This window comes from Rattus norvegicus, chromosome 19, assembly GCF_021556685.1.
Source record: "Rattus norvegicus strain SHRSP/BbbUtx chromosome 19, alternate assembly SHRSP_T2T, whole genome shotgun sequence".
NCBI classification, from domain to species: Eukaryota; Metazoa; Chordata; class Mammalia; order Rodentia; family Muridae; genus Rattus; species Rattus norvegicus.
The window spans coordinates 17,864,915-17,889,045 of NC_141552.1; the positions used below are offsets into that span (position 1 = coordinate 17,864,915).

The window sequence follows — 24,131 nt, forward strand, 5'->3', positions numbered from 1 at the left end:
TCTCTTGACTCTTAAGACCATCATTCTTACTCAAGGGTTCTGTCCCTTCCTGTGGACCTAGAACTGACAGCTACAGATGGATCTCTGCATGTTCCATGGAGCCTGAGCTAATAAGAGAATTCAAAGTCACCAAGGGATACCCAGTGTGATAGTGTCTTTTGTGTGGAGAAAGTGGCTGTGTCTTGGACACACACATTGTGATGTAATCAATGACACACTTTACCCAATTGTTAGGGTCCATGTGGTTCCTCTGAGAGAGCAGCAGTTTCTTTACCCTGTGAGTCATCACCACAGCTCCTGCAGGTGGCTTTTGTTATTCCACATGAGGTGCTGTATTAGGTGGACAGGATCACCTCCAATTAAATAGAGAGATCTCAGGAGATGTGTGTTCACAGGGAACTTACTGAGCTGTGCATGCTCAACGTGTTAGGTTGTCAGGCATCCCTACAGGGCTCTGGTGTCCCCACTGCTCAGTGTGGGTCAGGATCATCCTCCAGCATCACTTAGTTTCCTTATTAGAGCAGATCTTTCACCTGTTATCTATGATGACCACATGTATTCTGCACATCTGATAAAATACAGAACTGAAACTAGCTTCATGTAGGCCAGCTTGGCATAATCAGTTTTTTGATTGTTCACAAGAAAATTATTTTAATCTGAGCCATTTAGGGAGGATCCTCCAGAGCATCCATAGTGAATGTAGCCTGCAGCTATGAACACAGGTTTCTTTTGGAGAGGAGGCCTGTGCAAGCCCAGAACCTAGGTGGGACAGTTCAAGCTACCCTTTTTCCATGGCCAATCTGGGATCGTATTGGGAATGTATTTTTTCCAGGTGATTGATTTCCAATATGGAATTGAACTAACTTACTGAGAGTGGAGGTGACTCAGAGAGTTAAAGTACACAAGCACCAATCCAGAATGTCCACAAAAGCTTGCTGTCACCCCAGGGCTTTTAAAAGCTCAGCAGCTAGAGAAGAAATGTAGTATTTGGTTATTCTCATGCTTGGGTCTAGTCATTCATTATAAGCTGACCATGACACAAAAAGAGTCATCTGTGTCACAATAGAAGCTAGTTGTAACTAGATTCACACCACACTATCACATTACTACCGTATTTGAGGTTCTCCATTACTATCTAAGACCCTGGAAGAGGCCTGGGTCTTGCTACACAAACTCATGATTTATGTCTTCATGACACTGTGTGCTTTGTTCTGTTAATGCTACCATTGGCATACAATACCTTGGATACTTTGTGCTGACATCTGTGACATGAGACAATAGTTCATGTCATCCTAACCTGAATAAACTGTCCTTAGAGTACAGTGTAGTGGGAGGGGCCTTCTTTTCCTGTGAGATAGCAAAACATTACCACTCTTCAGTCAAGTCTGTCAGCCATTGTCCAGTGCCTGTCTTGAGATGTCCACCTTTTCAGCTGAGAGTCTTCATCCAGGCTGCTCTGTAATTCTGTAGAAGATTAATAGGGTTCCAGCCCTAGGATTTAATTCAGTGTGACTGCACTTGCCGAACATGCTCAAAGCCCTGTGTTCCTCCCTAGCCCTCTGTGCTTTAGAGAAAGAAAATAAAGAACCACATTGCACTTGAAGTTTCTCCTCCAACAAAAGGAGAGCCTGCACAGGGCCTTTAAATAACTCTAAGCCCCAGCTTTCCCACAGCTCCCTCCATCAATTCCATTATTGGTGTGTTTTCATTACTTCTCACTTTCTTCTGTATGTGCAAAGAATGTGCACCATGTCAGTAAAGTGTGTGTGTGTGTGTGTGTGTGTGTGTGTGTGTGTGTGTGTGTGTGTGTAGTCCCTAATGAAAACTGTCGAGGTGCATGCAGACTCATGCTACTGCTGTCCCATGGCACCTTGCAGGGAACACTGAATTGGTGGGCTACTTTAATACAGCCTAAACCAGGCTATGCATGGTTTTCAGTAAGATTTGACATCATTACCACTACAGAGAGCAGAAACAGCTCAGAAGTTACATGTTGCTGTTAACAAGATGAGGCCAAACCTCATCCCATAGAATGTCAGGTACGATTTGATGGCAGGAAATTAATTCAGGGCTCAAATCAAATCAGTCAATTACAAATAAAGTGAAAAATACAAAGAGTCAAGAGAATCAAGTACTCTGTGTTGGGTTTTTTGTTTGTTTTATTTTTTTTTTGTTTCTTTTTTTGTATTTTTGTTGAGAAGATCAACCAGAGAGGCAACCCCTTCCTCAAACAAACTGCACACCAGAGACAATACCTAAATTGACACAATTAGAAATGAAAGGGGGATCTAACAATAGACAATGAACAAATTCAACAACCATTAGGTCTTACCTCAGAGGCCTTTACTCCAGAAAACTGAAAATCTATTTGATATTGGTATTTTCTAGACAGATAACAATTACCAACATAAACACAGATCTGGGAAGGTACATGGATAATTCTCAGAAGAAAATAGATACAGTCAGTATAGTTTGCCCCTCCAAAAATTAAAAAGCGAAATCTCAGGCCATATGGCTTTAATGCAGAATCCTATCAGACTTTTAATGAAGACCTAATAACAGTAGTGCTTCAATTATTCCACTATATTGAAAGAGAAGGAACAATGTCAAACTCCTTCTCTGAGGCCATAATCAACCTGGTGTCTAAACCAGACAAGGAGCTCCCTACAGAGAGTGTAAGCCAGCCAGGGTGCCAGGGTGAGTGCTCATGGTGGGAGAGACTAGGAGAGGTGCTGTGGCCTTGGTGTGTACAGGCTTAGGGCTGGGGCAGGGTGCCTGGTGAGTGTCTGTGGCCACTTGAGCTGGGTCCCAGTGGGTGCCCAGGGAGGTCACAGGCCAGTTGTGCATCTTCTACCTGTCTGCGGGGCTTCTGGCCCAGCCAAGCACAGCCTTCATCCTGGACATCCACAAGGACAATGAAATCAGGAAATGGGGGGATCCCCTGAGACTCTCTGGCTTCTTTCGCCCTCCACTTGCAGTTGCAGCCAGAGGAAAAGCAGCTGTGAGTTCCCCAACTCTTCCCTACCACTCAGGTCTCCATGCTTTCCCACTCCAGAGAGAAGGAGGGCAGGGCGAGCTCTGCTGCTGCCTGTTCCATGCACCCAAAGCCTATCTTGTGGCTGGAGGTCACTGCTTGCCCCTGACCCTGCCCCTGACCATGAACTTGCCCCTCCCCCTACTCCTGACCCTGCCCCTGCCCTAGGCACCTAGGGGAAGTGAGGAGAGCCTGAGGGACAGACCCCAGGTCAGGACCCCCAGAGGCTTGTGTCTCCCTTTTCCTAGAAGTGTTATCCTCAATTCTCCACACTGGGTTTCATTTGCCAGGAACTGGTAGCTGGAGGGCTTTGCTGAGCCTGGGGTAGTGGTGGTACTTATGATTGAGGGAAGTCTTTCAGGGAGATGGAGGCCTTTCTCAAACTCTCTGAAATCAGTTACCCTCCCTGGTTTGAGAGCCCTGGTAAAGTTGGGAAGCCACTTTTCCCTGTCTTGTGTGACTTTACCTGCAGGGTGGGCTCTCCTGCAGGAGACACTTTCACAGGCTTCTTTAAAAGCACCTTTTCCTCAGATCCAGATCAGCTGTGAAAACAGGCTTCTCCATGTCAGGGTGAGAGCTCCCCCTCCCAGCTCAGAGCTACAACTCCTTAGGATCCTCCAGTCACAATGCTGGGTGGGTCCCATGGAGGAGTTAGAGCAAAGTGCCCCTTCTGAGAGTTGACTTCTGAGAAGAACAGACCTGAGAGAACAAAGTGCATCCCAGGGGAGAAAAGAGGCCTGAATGATTTTAAATTGGAGAAAAACCCCATATCCACCATCTAACAACCTTAGGGTTTGTGCATGTGTGGACTTCAGAACCTTAAGGTCAGATTTTCTGATAACAGCTGCTAGGTGAAGCTGAAGTCTACTGTGGGTGGGATTGTCCCAGGCAGGGAGGGGATCTGACTCTGCAGGCCTGGCCAGCTTCTTCATTCTCCTGAAACTAAGTGTTGGTCAGCTGTAAATCTGAAGTGAGAGTTGGTTTTTGTCAACTCAAATGGATGACATTTCAAGTCTCACACATTATGGGAGAGAGACACATATACCCACGGGTGATTTGAACTTACTTCTGTAGAAGTGACTGGGAGCCAACAGAGGGAAAACATTCTCACCTTTAGGATTCTGTCTGTATCAGAGACTACAGGGACTGGCTTCCTGGACAGACATGGCCAAGCAGACACACCGTGTAATGGGGAAAAACTGAGGTAAGAAATGTCCTGGGGACAGTGATTTCAGATTGTGCCTTTACCCAGGAATCTCTGTTGCCATTAAGGCAAGCGGCCTTGGGCCTGCTAACTTGTCACTATGTCAGGGTGTCTCTGCTCTTACACCTGCATCAGGACCGTCTTAGATGAAGGCTTCTCTTTAAAAAAAAATGTATATAATGCAATGTTTCTCAAACTCTGGGCTACGACCACTCACAAAGAATGTATATCAGATACCTTGCACATTATGACTTATAAGAGTAGCAATATTAGTTATGAAGTAGTACTGAAATAATTTTATGGTGGGAGTCATCACAGCATGAAGCACTGTATTACAGGTGTGCAGCACTAGGAGTGTTGAGAAGCACGGCCATAGAATCTGACAGATGGGAGCAGACCAGAAAATATTCCTCCATTCACATAACAATTAAAACCCTAAATGCTCAGATCAAGAAAGAATATTAAAAGGGGTAAGGTATAAATATGCAGTAACAAATGAATTCAGACCTATCTGAATTACACCAGACTTCTCTCTTTTTTTTTTTTTTTTTTTTTTTTATTAACTTGAGTATTTCTTATATACATTTCGAGTGTTATTCCCTTTCCCGGTTTCCGGGCAAACATCCTCCTCCCTCCTCCCATTCTTTATGGGTGTTCCCCTCCCCATCTTCCTCCCCTTGCCGCCCTCCCCCCAACAATCTAGTTCACTGGGGGTTCAGTCTTAGCAGGACCCAGGGCTACCCCTTCCACTGGTGCTCTTACTAGGATATTCATTGCTACCTATGAAGTCAGAGTCCAGGGTCAGTCCTTGTATACTCTTTAGGTAGTGGCTTAGTCCCTGGAAGCTCTGGTTGCTTGGCATTCTTGTTCATAAGGGGTCTCGAGCCCCTTCAAGCTCTTCCAGTTCTTTCTCTGATTCCTTCAACGGGGGTCCTATTCTCAATTCAGTGGTTGCTGCTGGCATCCGCCTCTGTGTTTGCTGTATTCTGGCTGTGTCTCTCGGGAAAGATCTACATCCCGCTCCTGTCGGCCTGCACTTCTTTGCTTCATCCATCTTGTCTAATTGGATGGCTGTATATGTATGGGCCACATGTGGGGCAGGCTCTGAATGGGTGTTCCTTCTGTCTCTGTTTTAATCTTTGCCTCTCTATTCCCTGCCAAGGGTATTCTTGTTCCCCTTTTAAAGAAGGAGTGAAGCATTCACATTTTGATCATCTGTCTTGAGTTTCATTTGCTCTAGGCATCTAGGGTAATTCAAGCATTTGGGCTAATAGCCACTTATCAATGAGTGCATACCATGTATGTCTTTCTGTGATTGGGTTAGCTTACTCAGGATGATATTTTCCAGTTCCAACCATTTGCCTACGAATTTCATAAAGCCGTTGTTTTTGATAGCTGAGTAATATTCCATTGTGTAGATGTACCACATTTTCTGTATCCATTCCTCTGTTGAAGGGCATCTGGGTTCTTTCCAGCTTCTGGCTATTATAAATAAGGCTGCGATGAACATAGTGGAGCACGTGTCTTTTTTATATGTTGGGGCGTCTTTTGGGTGTATGCCCAAGAGAGGTATAGCTGGATCCTCAGGTAGTTCAATGTCCAATTTTCTGAGAAACCTCCAACTGATTTCCAGAATGGTTGTACCAGTCTGCCTCCCACCAACAATGGAGGAGTGTTCCTCTTTCTCTGCATCCTCGCCAGCATCTGCTGTCACCTGAGTTTTTGATCTTACCCATTCTCACTGGTGTGAGGTGAAATCTCAGGGTTGTTTTGATTTGCATTTCCCTTATGACTAAAGATGTTGAACATTTCTTTAGGTTTTTCTCAGCCATTCAGTATTCCTCAGCTGTGAATTCTTTGTTTAGCTCTGAACCCCATTTTTTAATAGGGTTATTTGTCTCCCTGCGGTCTAACTTCTTGAGTTCTTTGTATATTTTGGATATAAGGCCTCTATCTGTTGTAGGATTGGTAAAGATCTTTTCCCAATCTGTTAGTTGCCGTTTTGTCCTAACCACAGTGTCCTTTGTCTTACAGAAGCTTTGCAGTTTTATGAGATCCCATTTATTGATTATTGATCTTAGAGCATAAGCCATTGGTGTTTTGTTCAGGAAATTTTTTCCAGTGCCCATGTGTTCCAGATGTTTCCCTAGTTTTTCTTCTATTAGTTTCAGTGTATCTGGTTTGAGGTGGAGGTCCTTGATCCACTTGGACTTAAGCTTTGTACAGGGTGATAAGCATGGATCGATCTGCATTCTTCTACATGTTGACCTCCAGTTGAACCACCACCATTTGCTAAAAATGCTATCTTTTTTCCATTTGATGGTTTTGGCTCCTTTGTCAAAAATCAAAGTGCCCATAAGTGTGTGGTTCATTTCTGGGTCTTCAATTCTGTTCCATTGTTCTATCTGTCTGTCTCTGTAACAATACCATGCAGTTTTTATCACTATTGCTCTGTAATACTGCTTGAGTTCAGGGATAGTGATTCCCCCTGAAGTCCTTTTATTGTTGAGGATAGTTTTAGCTATCCTGGGTATTTGCTATTCCAGATGAATTTGCAAATTGTTCTGTCTAACTCTTTGAAGAATTGGATTGGTATTTTGATGGGGATTGCATTGAATCTGTAGATCGCTTTTGGTAAAATGGCCATTTTTACTATATTAATCCTGCCAATCCATGTGCATGGGAGATCTTTCCATCTTCTGAGGATTTCTTCAATTTCTTTCTTCAGAGTCTTGAAGTTCTTATTGTACAAATCTTTTACTTGCTTGGTTAAAGTCACACCGAGGTACTTTATATTATTTTGGTCTATTATGAAGGGTGTCGTTTCCCTAATTTCTTTCTCGGCTTGTTTCTCTTTTGTGTAGAGGAAGGCTACTGATTTATTTGAGTTAATTTTATACCCAGCCACTTTGCTGAAGTTGTTTATCAGCTTTAGTAGTTCTCTGGTGGAACTTTTGGGATTACATAAATATACTATCATATCATCTGCAAATAGTGATATTTTGACTTCTTCTTTTCCGATCCGTATCCCCTTGACCTCCTTTTGTTGTCTGATTGCTCTGGCTAAAACTTCAAGAACTATATTGAATAAGTAGGGAGAGAGTGGGCAGCCTTGTCTAGTCCCTGATTTTAGTGGGATTGCTTCAAGTTTCTCTCCATTTAGTTTAATGTTAACAACTGGTTTGCTGTATATGGCTTTTACTATGTTTAGGTATGGGCCTTGAATTCCTATTCTTTCCAGGACTTTTATCATGAAGGGGTGTTGAATTTTGTCAAATGCTTTCTCAGCATCTAATGAAATGATCATGTGGTTTTGTTCTTTCAGTTTGTTTATATAATGGATCATGTTGATGGTTTTCCGTATATTAAACCATCCCTGCATGCCTGGGATGAAGCCTACTTGATCATGGTGGATGATTGTTTTGATGTGCTCTTGGATTCAGTTTGCCAGAATTTTATTGAGTATTTTTGCGTCGATATTCATAAGGGAAATTGGTCTGAAGTTCTCTTTCTTTGTTGTGTCTTTGTGTGGTTTAGGTATAAGAGTAATTGTGGCTTCGTAGAAGGTATTCGGAAGTGATCCATCTGTTTCAATTTTGTGGAATAGTTTGGATAATATTGGTATGAGGTCTTCTATGAAGGTTTGATAGAATTCTGCACTAAACCCGTCTGGACCTGGGATCTTTTTGGTTGGGAGAACTTTAATGACTGCTTCTATTTCCTTAGGAGTTATGGGGTTGTTTAACTGGTTTATCTGTTCCTGATTTAACTTCGGTACCTGGTATCTGTCTAGGAAATTGTCCATTTCCTGTAGATTTTCAAGTTTTATTGAATATAGGTTTTTATAGTAAGATCTGATGATTTTTTGAATTTCCTCTGAATCTGTTGTTATGTCTCCCTTTTCATTTCTGATTTTGTTAATTTGGATGCATTCTCTGTGTCCTCTCGTTAGTCTGGCTAAGGGTTTATCTATCTTTTTGATTTTCTCAAAGAACCAACTTTTGGTTCTGTTGATTCTTTCTATGGTCCTTTTTGTTTCTACTTGGCTGATTTCTGCTCTGAGTTTGATTATTTCCTGCCTTCTACTCCTCCTGGGTGTATTTGCTTCTTTTTGTTCTAGAGCTTTTAGGTGTGCTGTCAAGCTGCTGACATATGCTCTTTCCTGTTTCTTTCTGCAGGCACCCAGCGCTATGAGTTTTCCTCTTAGCACAGCTTTCATATTTCCCATAAGTTTGGGTATGTTGTACCTTCATTTACACTAAATTCTAAAAAAGTTTTTAATTTCTTTCTTTATTTCTTCCTTGACCAGGTTATCATTGAGTAGAGCATTGTTCAATTTCCACGTATATGTGGGCATTCTTCCTTGATTGTTATTGAAGAACAGTTTTAGGCCGTGGTGGTCCGATAGCACGCATGGGATTATTTCTATCTTTCTGTACCTGTTGAGGCCCGTTTTTTGACCAATTATATGGTCAATTTTGGAGAAAGTACCATGAGGAGCTGAGAAGAAGGTATATCCTTTTGCTTTAGGATAGAATGTTCTATAAATATCCGTTAAGTACATTTGGCTCATGACTTCTCTTAGTCTGTCTACATCTCTGTTTAATTTCTGTTTCCATGATCTGTCCATTGATGAGAGTGGGGTGTTGAAATCTCCCACTATTATTGTGTGAGGTGCAATGTGTGTTTTGAGCTTTAGTAAGGTTTGTTTTACATATGTAGGTGCCCTTGTATTTGGGGCATAGATATTTAGGATTGAGAGTTCATCTTGGTGGATTTTTCCTTTGATGAATATGAAGTGTCCTTCCTTATATTTTTTGATGACTTTTAATTGAAAATTGATTTTATTTGATATTAGAATGGCTACTCCAGCTTGCTTCTTCTGACCATTTGCTTGGAAAATTGTTTTCCAGCCTTTCACTCTGAGGTAATGTCTGTCTTTGTCTCTGAGGTGTGTTTCCTGTAGGCAGCAGAATGCAGGGTCCTCGTTGCGTATCCAGTTTGTTAATCTATGTCTTTTTATTGGGGAGTTGAGGCCATTGATGTTGAGAGATATTAAGGAATAGTGATTATTGCTTCCCGTTATATTCATATTTGGATGTGAGGTTATGTTTGTGTGCTTTCATTCTCTTTGTTTGTTGCCAAGACAATTAGTTTCTTGCTTATTCTAGGGTATAGCTTGCCTCCTTATGTTGGGCTTTACCATTTATTATCCTTTGTAGTGCTGGATTTGTAGAAAGATATTGTGTAAATTCGGTTTTGTCATGGAATATCTTGGTTTCTACATCTATGTTAATTGAGAGTTTTGCAGGATACAGTAACCTGGGCTGGCATTTGTGTTCTCTTAGGGTCTGTATGACATCAGTCCAGGATCTTCTGGCCTTCATAGTTTCTGGCGAGAAGTCTGGTGTGATTCTCATAGGTCTGCCTTTATATGTTACTTGACCTTTTTCCCTTACTGCTTTTAATATTCTTTCTTTATTTTGTGCATTTGGTGTTTTGACTATTATGTGACGGGAGGTGTTTCTTTTCTGGTCCAATCTATTTGGAGTTCTGTAGGCTTCTTGTATCCCTATGGGTGTCTCTTTTTTTAGGTTAGGGAAGTTTTCTTCTATGATTTTGTTGAAGATATTTACTGGTCCTTTGAGCTGGAAGTATTCACTCTCTTCTATACCTATTATCCTTAGGTTTGATCTTCTCATTGAGTCCTGGATTTCCTGTATGTTTTGGACCAGTAGCTTTTTCCGCTTTACATTATCTTTGACAGTTGAGTCAATTATTTCTAAAAATATGGAACGCTTCACGAATTTGCGTGTCATCCTTGCGCAGGGGCCATGCTAATCTTCTCTGTATCGTTCCAATTTTATTATATGTGCTGCCGAAGCGAGCACCAGGATAGACATTCTTTATCAGCAGGTCTCAGGGTAGAACTGGATATGTGACCCTGTTCTACAGCACTGTCCAGAGTGGTAAATGCAGCTTCTGAAGAGGAATGCAGGCCTGGCCTCTAGACCTCCACCTTCCAGGCCTGTCTGGAGAGCCTGATGCCCTGGCAAAAGAGACTCCTTCTCTCCAGAGGAGCACTGCAGTCAAATGACATATCAGTGATGAAAACTATCAGTCCCCAAAGGCATGCCACTGAGCAGAGATAGCCTCAGTCATGCACCTCTGCCCATCCCCAGTTCCTCGTGTCAATAACTCAACCCTTTCATGAACTAGATGGCAATACTTGAGGCAGGATGATCAGTAGTTTACTGGCCAATCTGGGCTCTATGAGACGCTCTCCCTGAAATCAGAGCCAGCAGGAAATTCAGTATGAAAGATCGTTGTAGCCAAGCTCAACAACCCGGTTCAGAGCCTGGGACCCCACACGGTAGGATAAAGTGACTCCCATGCTTTTTCCTCTACCTTCAACACTCATGCTTTGGAATGCACACCCCTACAATGAGATCAATACACATGGAATAAAAATTAAACAGAAAAATTAATGAAGACAATGCAGACAATGTTTTAAAGGATCCTGGGAGTCCTCACTCTGCACTTCCCTTTCCTTTGCCTTGGGAACATCACCTGCACCAGAGGCTGAGACTTCCTGAAAGAGAGAGAGGAGAGATGCACTGTTCATTCCGCTGGAGCTGTGCAAAGACCAGAGCCACCTGTCTTTTCCTGATAGTGGGAGCTGGGCCCAAGTGTGGGCTGCTCCTACTAGAGGAACCACAAGAAGAGGACCACCTTCCTCAAACCTTCCTGGAAGTCAGAGTACGGGCTATGGACTTCCCTCAATCCTCAGAGGACTCTCTTTCAGCGATGGCTCAGAGCCTCTTAGGACAGAGAGGGACCAGAGCTTCCCCCCAAAGCAAGATTCCGGTCTTATCTGACAGGTATGAGGGCTTAGGGATGGGACAGTGGATGTGACAAGTTTACATGTAGCACAGGGGCTAGGTTAATAAAGAAATCAAAGAGGAAAGAAACCTGGAAGATTCCTCATCTGTTCTTTTTTGCTCTATTCGTAGGGATGAGGTGGCAGTGTGGGGTAGAGGACTAGGACACAGCACAGCCTTCTCTGCTCATGGTGAACTTTCTAGGCTGCCTGGTCACTGTGACCAGCATCTTTTCAACTGTGCCATTCTACTACCAAGGCTGACACAACTGGTGCACCATGTAGCAATAGGACTGTACTGACTTAGGCACATTTGGAATCACACAATGATCATGTGTCACAGATGGGTTTCTTTTTTTAGAAAAGGATTAAAACAAAAACTATTTATTTTGTCCATATGAGTGAGTACACTGTCCCTGTTTTCAGACACAACAGTAGAGGGTAGAAGATGAGATTAGAAATGGTTATATGACACAGTGTGGTTGCTGGGAATTGAACTCAGATCCTCTGGAAGAGCAGTCAGTGGTCTTAACCACTGAGCCATCCCTCCAGCCCCAGTATATTGTATTTTCAATGTTGTTTGTTTTATATCTTTACTCACGTATGTCTGTATGGCGTTCTGTGAGTACAGGTACTCATGTGCTTGTGTAAAGGTCAGGGACAACCTGAGCACAGATCCTCACCTTCTACCTCTCGTCCATGGCTGTGTATGCTAGGCTAGCCCTTCCCTCTAATCCTAGAGACTGTCCACTTTAGGCTCCTATCTCCCTGTGGGAAGGGCTGGATGACAGACTCTACTGCATCCAGGTTTATGTGGCTTCTAGGGACCTAAACTGTTGTTGGGCTTGTTCAGATGAAAATAAACACCATTTCACAGCCCTGGCTGGGCCAGGCAGCGCACGGGTCTTTGCTGCTCTTGCAGAAGACTTGAGTTCAGTCTCCAGCACCCGGGTCAGGTGGCTCACAACCACCTGAGACTCCAGGTCCAGGGACTTCCAAGCTCTTCTGGATAAACCTACATGGCAAAAGCAGGGCTGGGAGCTGGAGGCTTCTGGTGTTGGCTTCTCCATGCAGTAGGGGGCAAATCATGGGCATGTGAGGTAACATGGAACCCTGTAATTCTACAAAGTCCAGAAGCTCCTGATTTCCCTCATGGTGCCCTAGAGCCTGTCCACCACACATGGAGGCTTCAGGAACATGGCCTTTTCCTGACCTGTGTGGACTCTGCATCCTCACTCTCTACCCCCTGCTTTTCGGGGTTGGAAGTCTCAGGTGTAGGAGGCGCCTACCATAGGCCTCTTCTCTCAGCATTTCAGCATTTTACCCACTTGACCTTCACCGAGCATCCTTTGCTCTACACAGTTACCTCAGCCTGTGACCCTCATCCTCCAGACTCTTGTGAAGCAAACACCCATGGGTGTGCAGCTCTCATAGTTAGCCAGGCTAAAGGGTAAGGCAGCAAATCCTTCATGAACTCTACAGCTCCTGAGGCCTAGGAAAATGTCTATACCGGGGCTAAATTCATGCTGCCCTGTAAGACTACATTTTTCCTTTAAACAGAAGGATGTGTGGTGGTGGTGGCACAGGCCTTTGATCCTAACACTTGGGAGGCAGAGGCAGACAGATTTCTGAATTCAAGGCAGCTTCCTCTACAGAGCTAATTCCAGGTCAGCTACACAAAAAACAACACTGTCTCCAAGAGTAAAACAAAAAGAGAAAGAGAGAAAGAAAGAAAGAAGGAAAGAAAGAAAGAAAGAAAGAAAGAAAGAAAGAAAGAAAGAAAGAAGTGAAAGAAAGAAAGGAAGGAAGGATTCATGTTTTGTATACAATGAGATGCCTGCCTGTCTATACCTGAACCACCATGTTAACTATAACTCTTGTCACATCTGTATTAATTCAAATACTGAAGGCCAAATGGTTAAATCTTAATGACTATACAATTGGGGGGTGGTGCTGAAGAGATGGTTGGTTTAGTGGCTAAGAGCATAAGACCAAGGTTCAGTTCCCAGTGTCCACATGGTGGCTCCTATTAACCTGTAATTGCAATTCTAGGGAATCAGTCTGTACTTCACGGGCACCACACATACCACATGGTGCACAAGCATTTATTAGGTGAAACACTCAGGCCCATAAAAATAAGTAAATAAAATATATGGTTAACAGACACTGTGATTCAGGAAGTTCTTAGTGACTTTGGTTATCATTTCTCTCTCCCAGAGACCTGTCTTCCTCATGCTCAGCCTCCCTGGCTTCTAGGACATTTCCTAGCTCTATGGAGCATGAAGTACTCAACACCATAAGCCAAGCATTGCAAAGCCATCTGCACCTTCACTGCTACACCTTCTCCATGGCTGTGTCTAAAGGGAGAGACTTGGAATCTCACAGATGCAAGGCCAAACCTGTTGGGCTATGTGAGCCCAGCCACCCAATAGTCAGATCTACTCCTGTCCTTGGCTATGGCATGAGGCTCTTAAGACAAATTAATCTGAAGGATCTCAACAGCTATGCTGTTAGACCTCTCATTGCTCTGCCCGACCTACAAGCTCCTTTACTGGCTCAAATTCACACCTGAACTCCTCTCCTGCCTCAGCCACCATCAGCTCTTCTACTCCTCTCCACCTGTGCTCTGTATAATCCACACTAAGGTGGACGTTAACCTCTTGTGGACCTCCAGATGTATGCTTGTGATTACTCTTCATTGGCTGTTTTGTATAGGTAGGCAGGTTCTTCTAGTCTCATGCAGAACACTGCTCACACATTTTGGATCTTACAACACCCTCTTGATTGAGAATCCTGACTAATGACTGACTGAGCCTTCCATCCCTGAAGCCACCCTCTGTGTCCCAGTACCAGATGAGAATCCCCACCCTAACCCCTGGTGTCCACTTTCATCTCAGAAGCTAGACTCTGCACTGCCCATTACCTTTTGGTTCTCTGCCTCTAATTCTGTTAAATAGTTCCTCTCTTCTTTAAAACAAATTCATTTTGTTGTTTATTTTTTGAGACAGGGTTTCTCTGTTTGGCCCTGGCTATTCTGACAGGCTCTCTGTAGATCAGACTTGTCAGGAAACCAGATATCTGCCTGCCTCGGCCTCTTAAGCACTGGGATTACTGGATTGTGCCAGCATGTTTAATTAAAAATTAATTAGTGGCAGTGCATGTTGGCGCATGCCTTTAATTCCATCCGTTGGGAGGTAGAGGCATTGTGAGTTCCAGGACAGCCAGGGCTATAAATTAACACCTTGTCTCAAAGAAAACAAGCCAAAAATGAAACAAAAATGTTGCAATATGGTCTTAGGTATGTAACTGAGTCTGTTCTTGAACTCTGAATCCTCCCACTTTCACTCAGGTGCTAATCAGCAGGCTTCTGTCTTGACTTTCACTGAGCACTCAGGCCTGCCAGGACAGTTACCTCTCCCAGTGTAACTCCTGACTCTCTCATCAGCATCATCACAAAACTCCTGCTAAGAATTAAGGAAACCTGAATTCTAAGGAACAGTCGGAGCTCCAGTATTTCCAAAGCTCACTCTAATACAGATGGATCCTATGCTGCAGTAAAATGGTCACAGCTGGAGGTCTTAATTCCAGGACTTGGGACAGAGGGGTCGGAGGATCTTGAATTCAAGGTTATTTTTATGTTACAGTGTTGCTCAAAGCGAGTTGGGCTGCTACAAGATACCCTGTCTCAAAATTATACCAAACACAGCTAAAATGAAACAGAGGAGTTTGAGTGGGCACAGATGGGAAAGCTCAGCACTTTATGGCTAAGCCACCTGCTGCCAGCACCAAAGTCCATGCACAGCCCCAATTCTGAGCTGTGTCTGGGACCCCACTTAGGAGCACGCACCAAAGTAGCTCAGATCCAGGGCTTTTGGTCTAAGAGGAATTCAGGCAGTCACACTTTGGTTGCCAGTTCTCCAGCTCAACTGCCTGTCAGCCCAGGATCTGGTCTTAGTCATGGCTTGGCATCCCTAAATTCCTCCCAGCTGTGCTCTGAACTCACCCTGTGCCCCGTTCTGATGAATCTGCCATTCTCCATGGGAGTAGCCTCAAGAAGTCCCTCACATCTGAAGCACCACTCTGAGTACACTAAATACTGCAGGGAAGGGGCGTGGTCAGCAGAGCACCCACCCCTTTCAGCTGTAGAACATTTAGCTCTAGAGTGAGCACTGCTGTGCATTGTGGAACTTAAGCAGTATTCCAGCCTTGGCCTGGGAAGAGCCGTTGACACCCACACTTTCTGGGGTGACATTGTCTCCTGAGGATAGAGTCAAGTCAGGAGTGGCAACTGATGTTCACGAGAGACAAACTTTCTTCACCACCTGCCCATGCTGGCCCTAGGATCTGGGCTTTTTAGGTGACATGAGTGCTGAGCCCCCCAGGTAGATGGGTTTTCAGGGGTCAGGTGGTTATTGTCACCAAAGGTATCCACAAGGATAAGTCATACTGTACTAATTCCCATATTAGATCCCTTCTCATGGGTCACAGAGGTCGTGCTGGGTCCTAAATGTGGACCCAGGTTCCTGGCACTTTTGAAGAGACTGGTCAGGGCGCAGGCTTCAGGACATTTTGTTTGAATTATTTTGGGGGATTTTATTTTTACTGTTGGGGGCAAACCTAGGGCTGCCATGTGGTGGGAAAAGGCTTTGCCACAGCTGTAGATCATCCTTAATTATAAACTCCTAAATTCTCCCAATCCTGGAACTTTCTAGGTCCCTCACATGATGCAACCTTTGGGGGATTCCTCACATAGAATCATGGGGTGGATTGCATCCCAAAGAGAGACAGTGGGAAATGTTCCCCAGTGTCTGCCTGTGGCTGTGGTGATGAGAGTGGATGTAGTGACCAGTGGATGGCAGGGCCCATGTGAAACCCTTTTGGTTTCCACTTGAGTGGAATCTTCACCATGCCTTTTTTTTTTCTTGAAACACAGGTGGGCCTGGAACTTACAGTCTTCCATCACTCTGACTCAGTTTCCCATGACTGGGATCACAGGCTTAAATTACTATGCCCATCTTTCTTTTTTTGTATTTATAAATCTTCTAAAACCCAGAAGGATCTAGAATTTAAAATTTTGCGATCCAAGGCATTTCCAACAGGGGATTCTTGACCTAGGAGTGTCCAGACCAATGTTTATTGTGTGGCTACTTCATTCCTATAACAGCTTATTTTTGAAAAAGAGTTCCAAGGTGTGATGTCACTGGGCATCAGGCAGTGTCCCAAATAGCAGCACTGACTCAGGTTGTAATTTAGGCTGGAGAAACTTACTAGGACCCTTGTAATCCTAGCACCCTGGGGCCTCACATGTCCTTAGTCTGATCTAGTGATGAATCAACTGCTCTTGAGGGTGGATTGGAATTCTAGTCACTGTGAGGCAGGAGCATTAGTATCCTACAGCCACTCTGGGCTCCATAGGAAGACCCTGTTTCAATGGTAAAAGGGGTCACCTGCGAGTTCTTACTGTCTTCCCTGAGGCCTTCCTGCTGGAGTTAGAATAGCTGTCTCACCAAGTTGAAGTAGAGGGCAGAATGTTGGTGCCTTCTATAATGAGGACTAGTAACAGATAGTCTATGGAAATTCTAGAAAGTTCTACAGGTATTTATGTCCTGTGCATGGGAATTGCTGGCTTCCCTGTGTCCTTTGCCTTTAATTTGCAGTCCATGGGGCACCTGGGAATGTCCCCAAACCAGGCTGCACACAGGACTTGTCCCATGATTCTCACTTGCACCCAGTGCCTGCCTGATTGTCATAAGTCTGACAGAGCCACTGTATGCTCTCCTGACACCTGCAGAGAGCACTATATGCGATCCTACCATCCCCACACTGCCCATCAGTTTCTACAATGTCCCTATATGGCACTGAGATGATCTAAGCTGCTTCCGGCCTATGTGCTGCATCAGAATCTGACCATTCCTAATTTCCTCCTCTCTCACCCACACTAGAAGCCCTGTACCCACACTAGCCCCAGCTGGCCTGTTGCCTACTGACATCTCATGGACTCTGCCCCAATCCCCTGCCCTGCCCTGCCCTGCCCCGCCCTGCCCCACCCCAATGCCCTGCCCTGCCCTGCTGTGCCCTGCCCCAAACCCCTGCCCTGCCCCAATGCCCTGCCCTGCCCTGCCCCAATGCCCTGCCCTGCCCTGCCCTGCCCCAATCCCCTGGCCTGCCCTGCCCTGCCCTGCCCTGCCCTCACTCAGCTGACAATGTGGACATCTCAGGACAGTCACTGGACAATGGCTGACACACTTGTCTGAAGACTGGAAATGTTTCTCGATCTTGGAGAGGAAAGAAGGACCCTCCAACTACACTGAACTCTAAGGAAGTTTATTGAGGTGAGGGATGACAGGGACTGTTTTGTCTCATGTCACACATGTCAGTAGAAAATATCCTAGGTATTGGATGGCGCTGTTAGCATTTACAGAACAAAGCACATAGTGTTGGGAAGGATAATAAATTATGAGTAGGATTAGAAAACCCCAAGCCTCTTCCAGGTTCTAGGAGAGCAAAAAATACCACCAAACACAGCATTAATGTGATAGGTTGGTTAAATCTAGTTACTAGATTCTAGTGTGATGCCTATGACCCTTTGTGTGTCATGCTCAGCTTATAATGACTAGAGGACCTAAGCCTGAGAGTCACCAATGCCTCTCCCTTGCTTCTCCAGCTGCTGAGCATTGAAAAGCCCTAATGAGACAGCATCTGTTTGCAGGCATACTGGATTATTCTTCTTCACTTAATCTCTCCCAGTCACCTCCACTCTCAGTAAGTCAGTTTAATTCCATAAATTGGAAATGAGTCACGTGGAAAATATACTTTCTCAATAAAATCACAGATTTCAAGGTAAAAGGTGAAACATGAACTATCCCACCTAACTTCTGGGCTTGCACAGACCTGCTCTGGAAAAGAAACATGTGGTCACAGCTGCAGTCTGGATTCAATATGGATGCTCTTGAGGTCCTCCCTAAGCTGCATAGATTGAGATAATTATCTTGCTTTCTATCAAAAGAATTCATTATGCCAAGTTGGCCTGTAGAAGGAGGCTAGTCTCTTCTGTATTTTATCAGATGTGCTTAATGTATATAATCATCGATAGTAAGTGAAAGATCTGTTTGGAATTGAAACTGAGTGGTGCTGGAGGATGATCCTGAATGCACAATGAGCAGTGGAGGCACCAGAGCCCGGTGTGGATGCCTAGCAGGCTACCACATTGAGCAGGCACCGCTCAACCACCTGTACATACACATCTCCTGAGATCTCTCTCCTTAATTGAAGGTGATCATATCCATCTAGTATAGCACATGCCCTGGAAGGACAAAAGCTACCTACAGGAGCTGTGGTGATGACTCACAGGTTAGAGCATCTGCTTCTCTCTCAGAAGAACCACATGGTCCCTAACAATCATCTACAATGGGGAATGCTATTCCCTCTTTTGATCATGAGGGAAATGAACTCAGGAGTGGCCCAGATACATTTGAAAAAAAAAAAAAAGATCCATTGAGTTAAATGATAAAAATAAATATAATCAGCAACAATAAAAAACACAGCATATGAATGATCAAGTGAAACAGCACCTATAAAAACCTATTTCCCAAAATGACGTTGATGGTCATTATCTTTCTGGTTTAATAATAATGCTGTATTGTAAGAAAAACTGAGGCACATGGTTCTCGATTAGGATTATTCTATATTCCTTTGTGAAAGTTGTCATTTTTTCTGCAGCTCTACAGGCATGAGTGTGTGTTACTCAATATCTGGTGCACACAGTCAATAAGGAATGTGTGTTGTAGACTGATATAGACTAGGATGAGCAGAAGACATGAGAGCATGGATACAGTATGTCAGTGATTACATCATAAAGTGTGTTTCCATAAAAAAAGTCATACACAAAAGACACCATCACCCTGTGTACCCCTTGGTGGCTTTGAATTCACTGGACCATGCAAAGATCCATATCTAGCTGTCAGTTCTAAGTCTACAGGAGGGGAAAGGACCCTTGAATAAGATGGTCATAAGAGTCAAGAGTTACAAATCAATTTTTATTCATAAGGAATACAATTTACAAAAAACAGGCATAAAATGAACAACTAAAATGGTATAAAAAATGAAAAACAGTAACAAGAATATATAACTATGATATAACAAAAAGAAAACTTCAATGAAAATCATAACCAAAAATATTTCTTAACAGCATTTTCTTAATGAACATTTAGAAACACAGTTGTAGTGCTGTTTCTCCTCTAGGACACGAGATTTCAAGGCAGTCCCCTCAGATGTCTCTCAAATGGTGTTGTCGGTATGAGAGAGGAGAAAGACCTCAATGAGACAGGCTGGCATACGGATACATAAATTTAGGGTCTCTATACAATGAGGAAATTAACTGAGAAGAAGAATATTCTCCCCAAAAAAGTCTTTGACTGTTGAGGATTGTCGTCAGCAGGGAACTCCTGACAGAGAAACTCACTCTTCAGGGGGCTGTCTTCCTGGGATCTGTCCTATTCCATGTCTCCTGCAGTTCCTGAGACCTGGGAGGAGAAGGCAGCTATTAAGACACTGATTTGGTGGGGACACGCATACCAGCTGTCAAGTTGCTGCCTTTTGTCCCTTCAGCTGCATTGCAGAGACAGCACTGATCTTTTCACTGAAATCATTGCTGATATCTCTGCAGCCTGGGGAAAGTCACCAACAACCCTCACAGTACTGTGGGAGAACAAGCTGCTCCTCAAACTTCTACCAGTGAAAACCAAGAACGGGGAAAGGAGAAGAGACCTAACTGGGTTGCAGGAAGAAAGGAGAAGGCCACATGATACTGAGATCAAAGCCAATGACCAGGACTCATTTGCCATTTGCACTTGGTTCTTATCCCTACAAGGTGCTTCCAACCATCACATGACCCCTGTATGACCTTTGTCACACGACCAAGAACTCGTTCAAAACTCTTCATAGCATCCAATCTATGACAGGGAGATGCAGTCATGTGATATGTTATTCCTCTGTCACCATTTCTGGACTGCAGTTTCAAAAAGGGCAGAGAAGTATAATTGCCAATAATTCAGTTTCTGGAGAGTGGTTAACATCCCAGAATACTTGTGCATAGACAGAGCCATGAATAACTCTATCACATGAGGTGGGTGACTGATTGGGTGTGGGGAGATTAGAAAGATGATAGGGGAAGCAAAGATGTATCCAATAGGCAAATGGTATCAGACATTGTTAATCTGACTCAGCTGCTTTTTCCTACCACATTTTGCTGGGTCTGGAGGTTGCTGGTCTTCTCCTGTTCGTCTTCAGCATTCGGGTTCAACTCAAACAAATATCGCTGTAACTCCTTGCTCTCCTGCTTCAATGTGACCAACTTCTTCTTCATACATGCCTGTTCCATCAGGAGCCGGCTGTGCAGGTTGCTGGAAACACACTCTGCATAGTAAGATCCTGAAGCTTCTTCCTCCCATTCCAACTGCCAAATCCCACAAAGTCCACCAGGACCCAGATACCCATAAAGACTTCAAGAATACATCTCCATACATGTAAGGCTGCTGCACAAACAGCAAACGGCCAATCCAGGGAAGAATAAATTGTTCCTGTGACCCAAGCACCAATAAGAGTCCATGTCTCTCCAAAAGAACAAGGGATCTACAACTACCCATGAGAGCCCAATGCATCGGGACAGCATCAATTAGTAGGCAGTAAACAACCACAAGAGGACAGTAGAACCAAGGGAGGTCATGTAAACCATGTGGTCCACACATTGAGCTTTGTTAAACCTGGTATGACCCCAGAGCCGCAGGTTGGCCTAATAACACTCTGATGCCTGAATCAGTGTAGTTCTATCCAGAGCCTTCTAAAGATGCATAGACACTGTGGTGATAACTGACAGTCCCTTATGGAACTGAATCTGAGTCCAAAAGACCCACGGCACAGTGATATTCAAACAACAGAAGACATGGACCCAGAGCTACAGGCTCTCCAGTCCAGAACAAAGAGAGGCGGGAATGGATATTCCACAAGTGATGGGCCCTTCTGACAAGTACTTACCGATAGAAGTTAATCTCCTTCTTGAGCTCCTGAAATTTCTCACGATGTTCAATGTTCTTTGTGTCTAAGTTGTGCAGTAATGACATGACCTCTTTCTCCTTTATCTTCAAGTTTTCATAAAATGGATTTGGCCTGAAGTAGGGGCTGGCCCCAGGAAGATAGAACCCAATGAACATCGAGGTTTAGGATTAGAGGAACTCAGGCTGTGTCCTGTACTACCCCAGCCCTGGAAGGACACTTTCTAAATTCTACATATTTGGATCTTCTTCAGCTTCAGAAACTTGGAATTGTGTGCCCAGGACAACAGAAGCTAAGCACCCAGATAAAGGGTCCCCTGGCTCACATTTTTCAATCAGGAGGGCTGGATCTGCATTCAAACCTGTTATGCTGTCAAGAGCCTAGGCCACAGAGCTTACCCAAACACACACACACACACACACACACACACACACACACACACACACACACCCAGAAACCTCTGATTTCATTTTTCCTGTTTTGACAAGTGGAATGCTACAAGCCGAATAACTAATATTCTAGAGGCAGACAGTACACATAATTCTGGAGATGAGACCAGATATTGCCACAAACTTATAATCTGCCCAAGGCATACAAATGTATAGACAAATGTGACTACACAGGCAAAGAACTGTGCTGTTGAAAGTGGGGCTTCCAAAATAAAGCACTTACACCTCCATGAAACTATTATAAAGGTAAATCCTGAGGTCAAAAAACAGACCCCTAAATTCCAAAGGTGGAGGGATAGAGAAACATATAAAGGTTGTGCATATGCATGCAGACCTGTGCACACACAGACACACAAACTGGGGCACACCCACAAGAAAAAAAAAGTAAGTTCTCCAGCTCCGAAAAAAAGAACCAAAAAAAAAAAAAAAAAGAAAAAGAAAAGAAAAGTAAACAGACTCAGAGAATGAGAAAGAGAGACAAATATGGAAAGAGCACAATGAGAATCAGTAGAAATGCATGCACCATTACTGTCTCAGAGTGTAAGGCACAGAGACAAGAAGGAGCAGGCCAGAGCCTCAGGCCTTCTACTTAAGCATTGATATGAACACTGTGGGTCCTGTCACCTAAGGCTGCTGCCAGGAGATGATAGCGTTCAGTCACCTTCCTAGCAAGTACAAACACTCTCCACAAACTCACAGCACCTAGAACCTTGCAAAACTACCACCTGTCAAGGGCTTTCCAATTGTACACTGGGAACTCATGCTCCAGTGACTTTATCCCTGAAATCTTCACTCAGATTGCAAGTTCAGATTTTCAACAGGCAGAATCAGAGAGTCCATTTTCAATCTCACTCCTCAGTAAGGGTCAGGTTCTGAATCTCCTCTCTATGGGAGATGAGGTTTAGAACAAGTTCGTTTGTTTGGAGCAATGCATACCTCTTGCTCATGGATCCACCTGTCACATAAAGGAGGCGATCTGTCAGCTCATTTCTCTCCTTGGTAGTTAGCTCCAGTTCTCTATTCAGCCTCTCCTCTTCCTCGTTGGCCTGCACCTTGTTTAGGACATTTTCAGGGGATGACGTCTGTCTGCAGGCTGCTGTAGGTAGAAGAACACAAGTGAACCCTCATGGGGCGAATGCATAGAGCATACACAGACCACAGTGAGGTCCAAACAGGAGAACATGCTTGGAAGCCAGTGTCACTGCAAGGAGTTTGGTCTATGTGAAAGAGGCATCCTAAGTGGATCACAGTTCCCCCACTACTATATAGAGACCAAGAGATGTAAGCAGCCAGGTGTTCCCTATGCCCGCCCACACAGGCTTACAAGTACCAGAGAGATGCCTTCTCCAGGATTATTATCAGGTACACAGGCTACAACCTGGTTTCAGGACCCTACCCCTCTGGTTTCAGAAGTCAGATCATCAATTCAGCATCCACAATGACTTGATTGATCAGGGATACTCAGATATCCTACACTGTTACTCTAATCCAATAACTTTGCATTAAAAAGTCATGTAGGGGGAGGACATGGTCAACAGATTTATTAATTCCCCCTACTGAAATGACAAATGCCCCAGAAGTGCCAATAGGTTACAGGCTCTTTCTCTACCTGCTCCATATAGTTTGGGTACTGTAGAAAAATATCTGCCACACAGAACCTCTAATATATGAAGGTAAGATTGGCCCCGTCAGCCAGAGGTAGTCAAAGGAGTTCTAAGAATATAAGGTCATGCCAGGAGCACAGTTCTCTCCCTCTTACTACTGTCAGATAGTCACTGAATTAAAAGAAGCAATGAAAGTGAAGTACATTGATGCCCTGTTTAATTCAGAAAAGTTATACCCTCCATGACTACTTATGGTGTTATTATATCAATTTAACATACCGAATGCACTGTAAAAGTAAAGACTAGAAGTTCACCCAATAATAGCATAGGCATTGCCATATCCTCCATGTGGTTATGGAGAAACTAATAATGTGAAAACCCTGACTTTCAGGAATTGTGATAATCATGGAATTCAATATCTGTGGAGATGTTCCAGTAGTTGTGGCCCATTGCTATAAAGGCCAGATGAAGTCCCCCACATTCACCCCTGAGAGGAAGCTCAACATACACTGCCCAGAACTTACTCCACATTCCCCATGTCCTGTGTCCATCATTACCTTTAGGTTTCGTTTGCTTCACTCTAGACTCTTCTCTATCAACATCAACTCTCCCAAAGCGCCTGAGAAGACGGGCAAACATGCCTGTGGATATATCCTTTGGACACTAAGAGAAAAAGTAGGGAATTGGTTGTCACAACGATACTGGTGACATCACAGGGATTCCAAGGTCTCTCTAGGAGACAATAGAATGTCCACGAAGGGACGGCTGATGTCATGGATAACAGACTTTGCCTCCTTGCTAATGTTCTCCCTGTACTGAGCAAAAGCTGATGGACCCTTTTCAGGGGACTTCCCTGTGGCATAGCCACTGAGCACCACATGCTTCCAAAGCCAAATTTGGCTCTAGGCTT

The 24,131-nt window shown here is 44.0% G+C and overlaps 1 protein-coding gene and 1 non-coding gene across 2 annotated transcripts in view; both read right to left on the minus strand.

Annotated features, from left to right (window-relative positions):
• Positions 1–10,022: 10,022 nt before the first annotated feature.
• On the minus strand, positions 10,023–10,129 carry LOC147998941 (U6 spliceosomal RNA). The gene has a single exon (XR_015644350.1). It is a non-coding gene; the product is annotated as a U6 spliceosomal RNA (small nuclear RNA).
• Positions 10,130–19,135: 9,006 nt separating this feature from the next.
• Positions 19,136–24,131, minus strand: part of LOC147998942 (disks large homolog 5-like) — a 41,022-nt gene continuing 36,026 nt past the window's right edge. Inside the window, exons 6-10 of the mRNA XM_087595874.1 lie at positions 23,779–23,884; positions 22,554–22,713; positions 21,151–21,294; positions 20,357–20,519; positions 19,136–19,640 (exon numbers count right to left, since the gene is read on the minus strand). Of these exons, the coding sequence (XP_087452000.1) occupies positions 19,611–19,640; positions 20,357–20,519; positions 21,151–21,294; positions 22,554–22,713; positions 23,779–23,860 (579 nt within the window). The 5' untranslated portion in view covers positions 23,861–23,884 and the 3' untranslated portion in view covers positions 19,136–19,610. The remainder of the gene's footprint in view (positions 19,641–20,356; positions 20,520–21,150; positions 21,295–22,553; positions 22,714–23,778; positions 23,885–24,131) is intronic.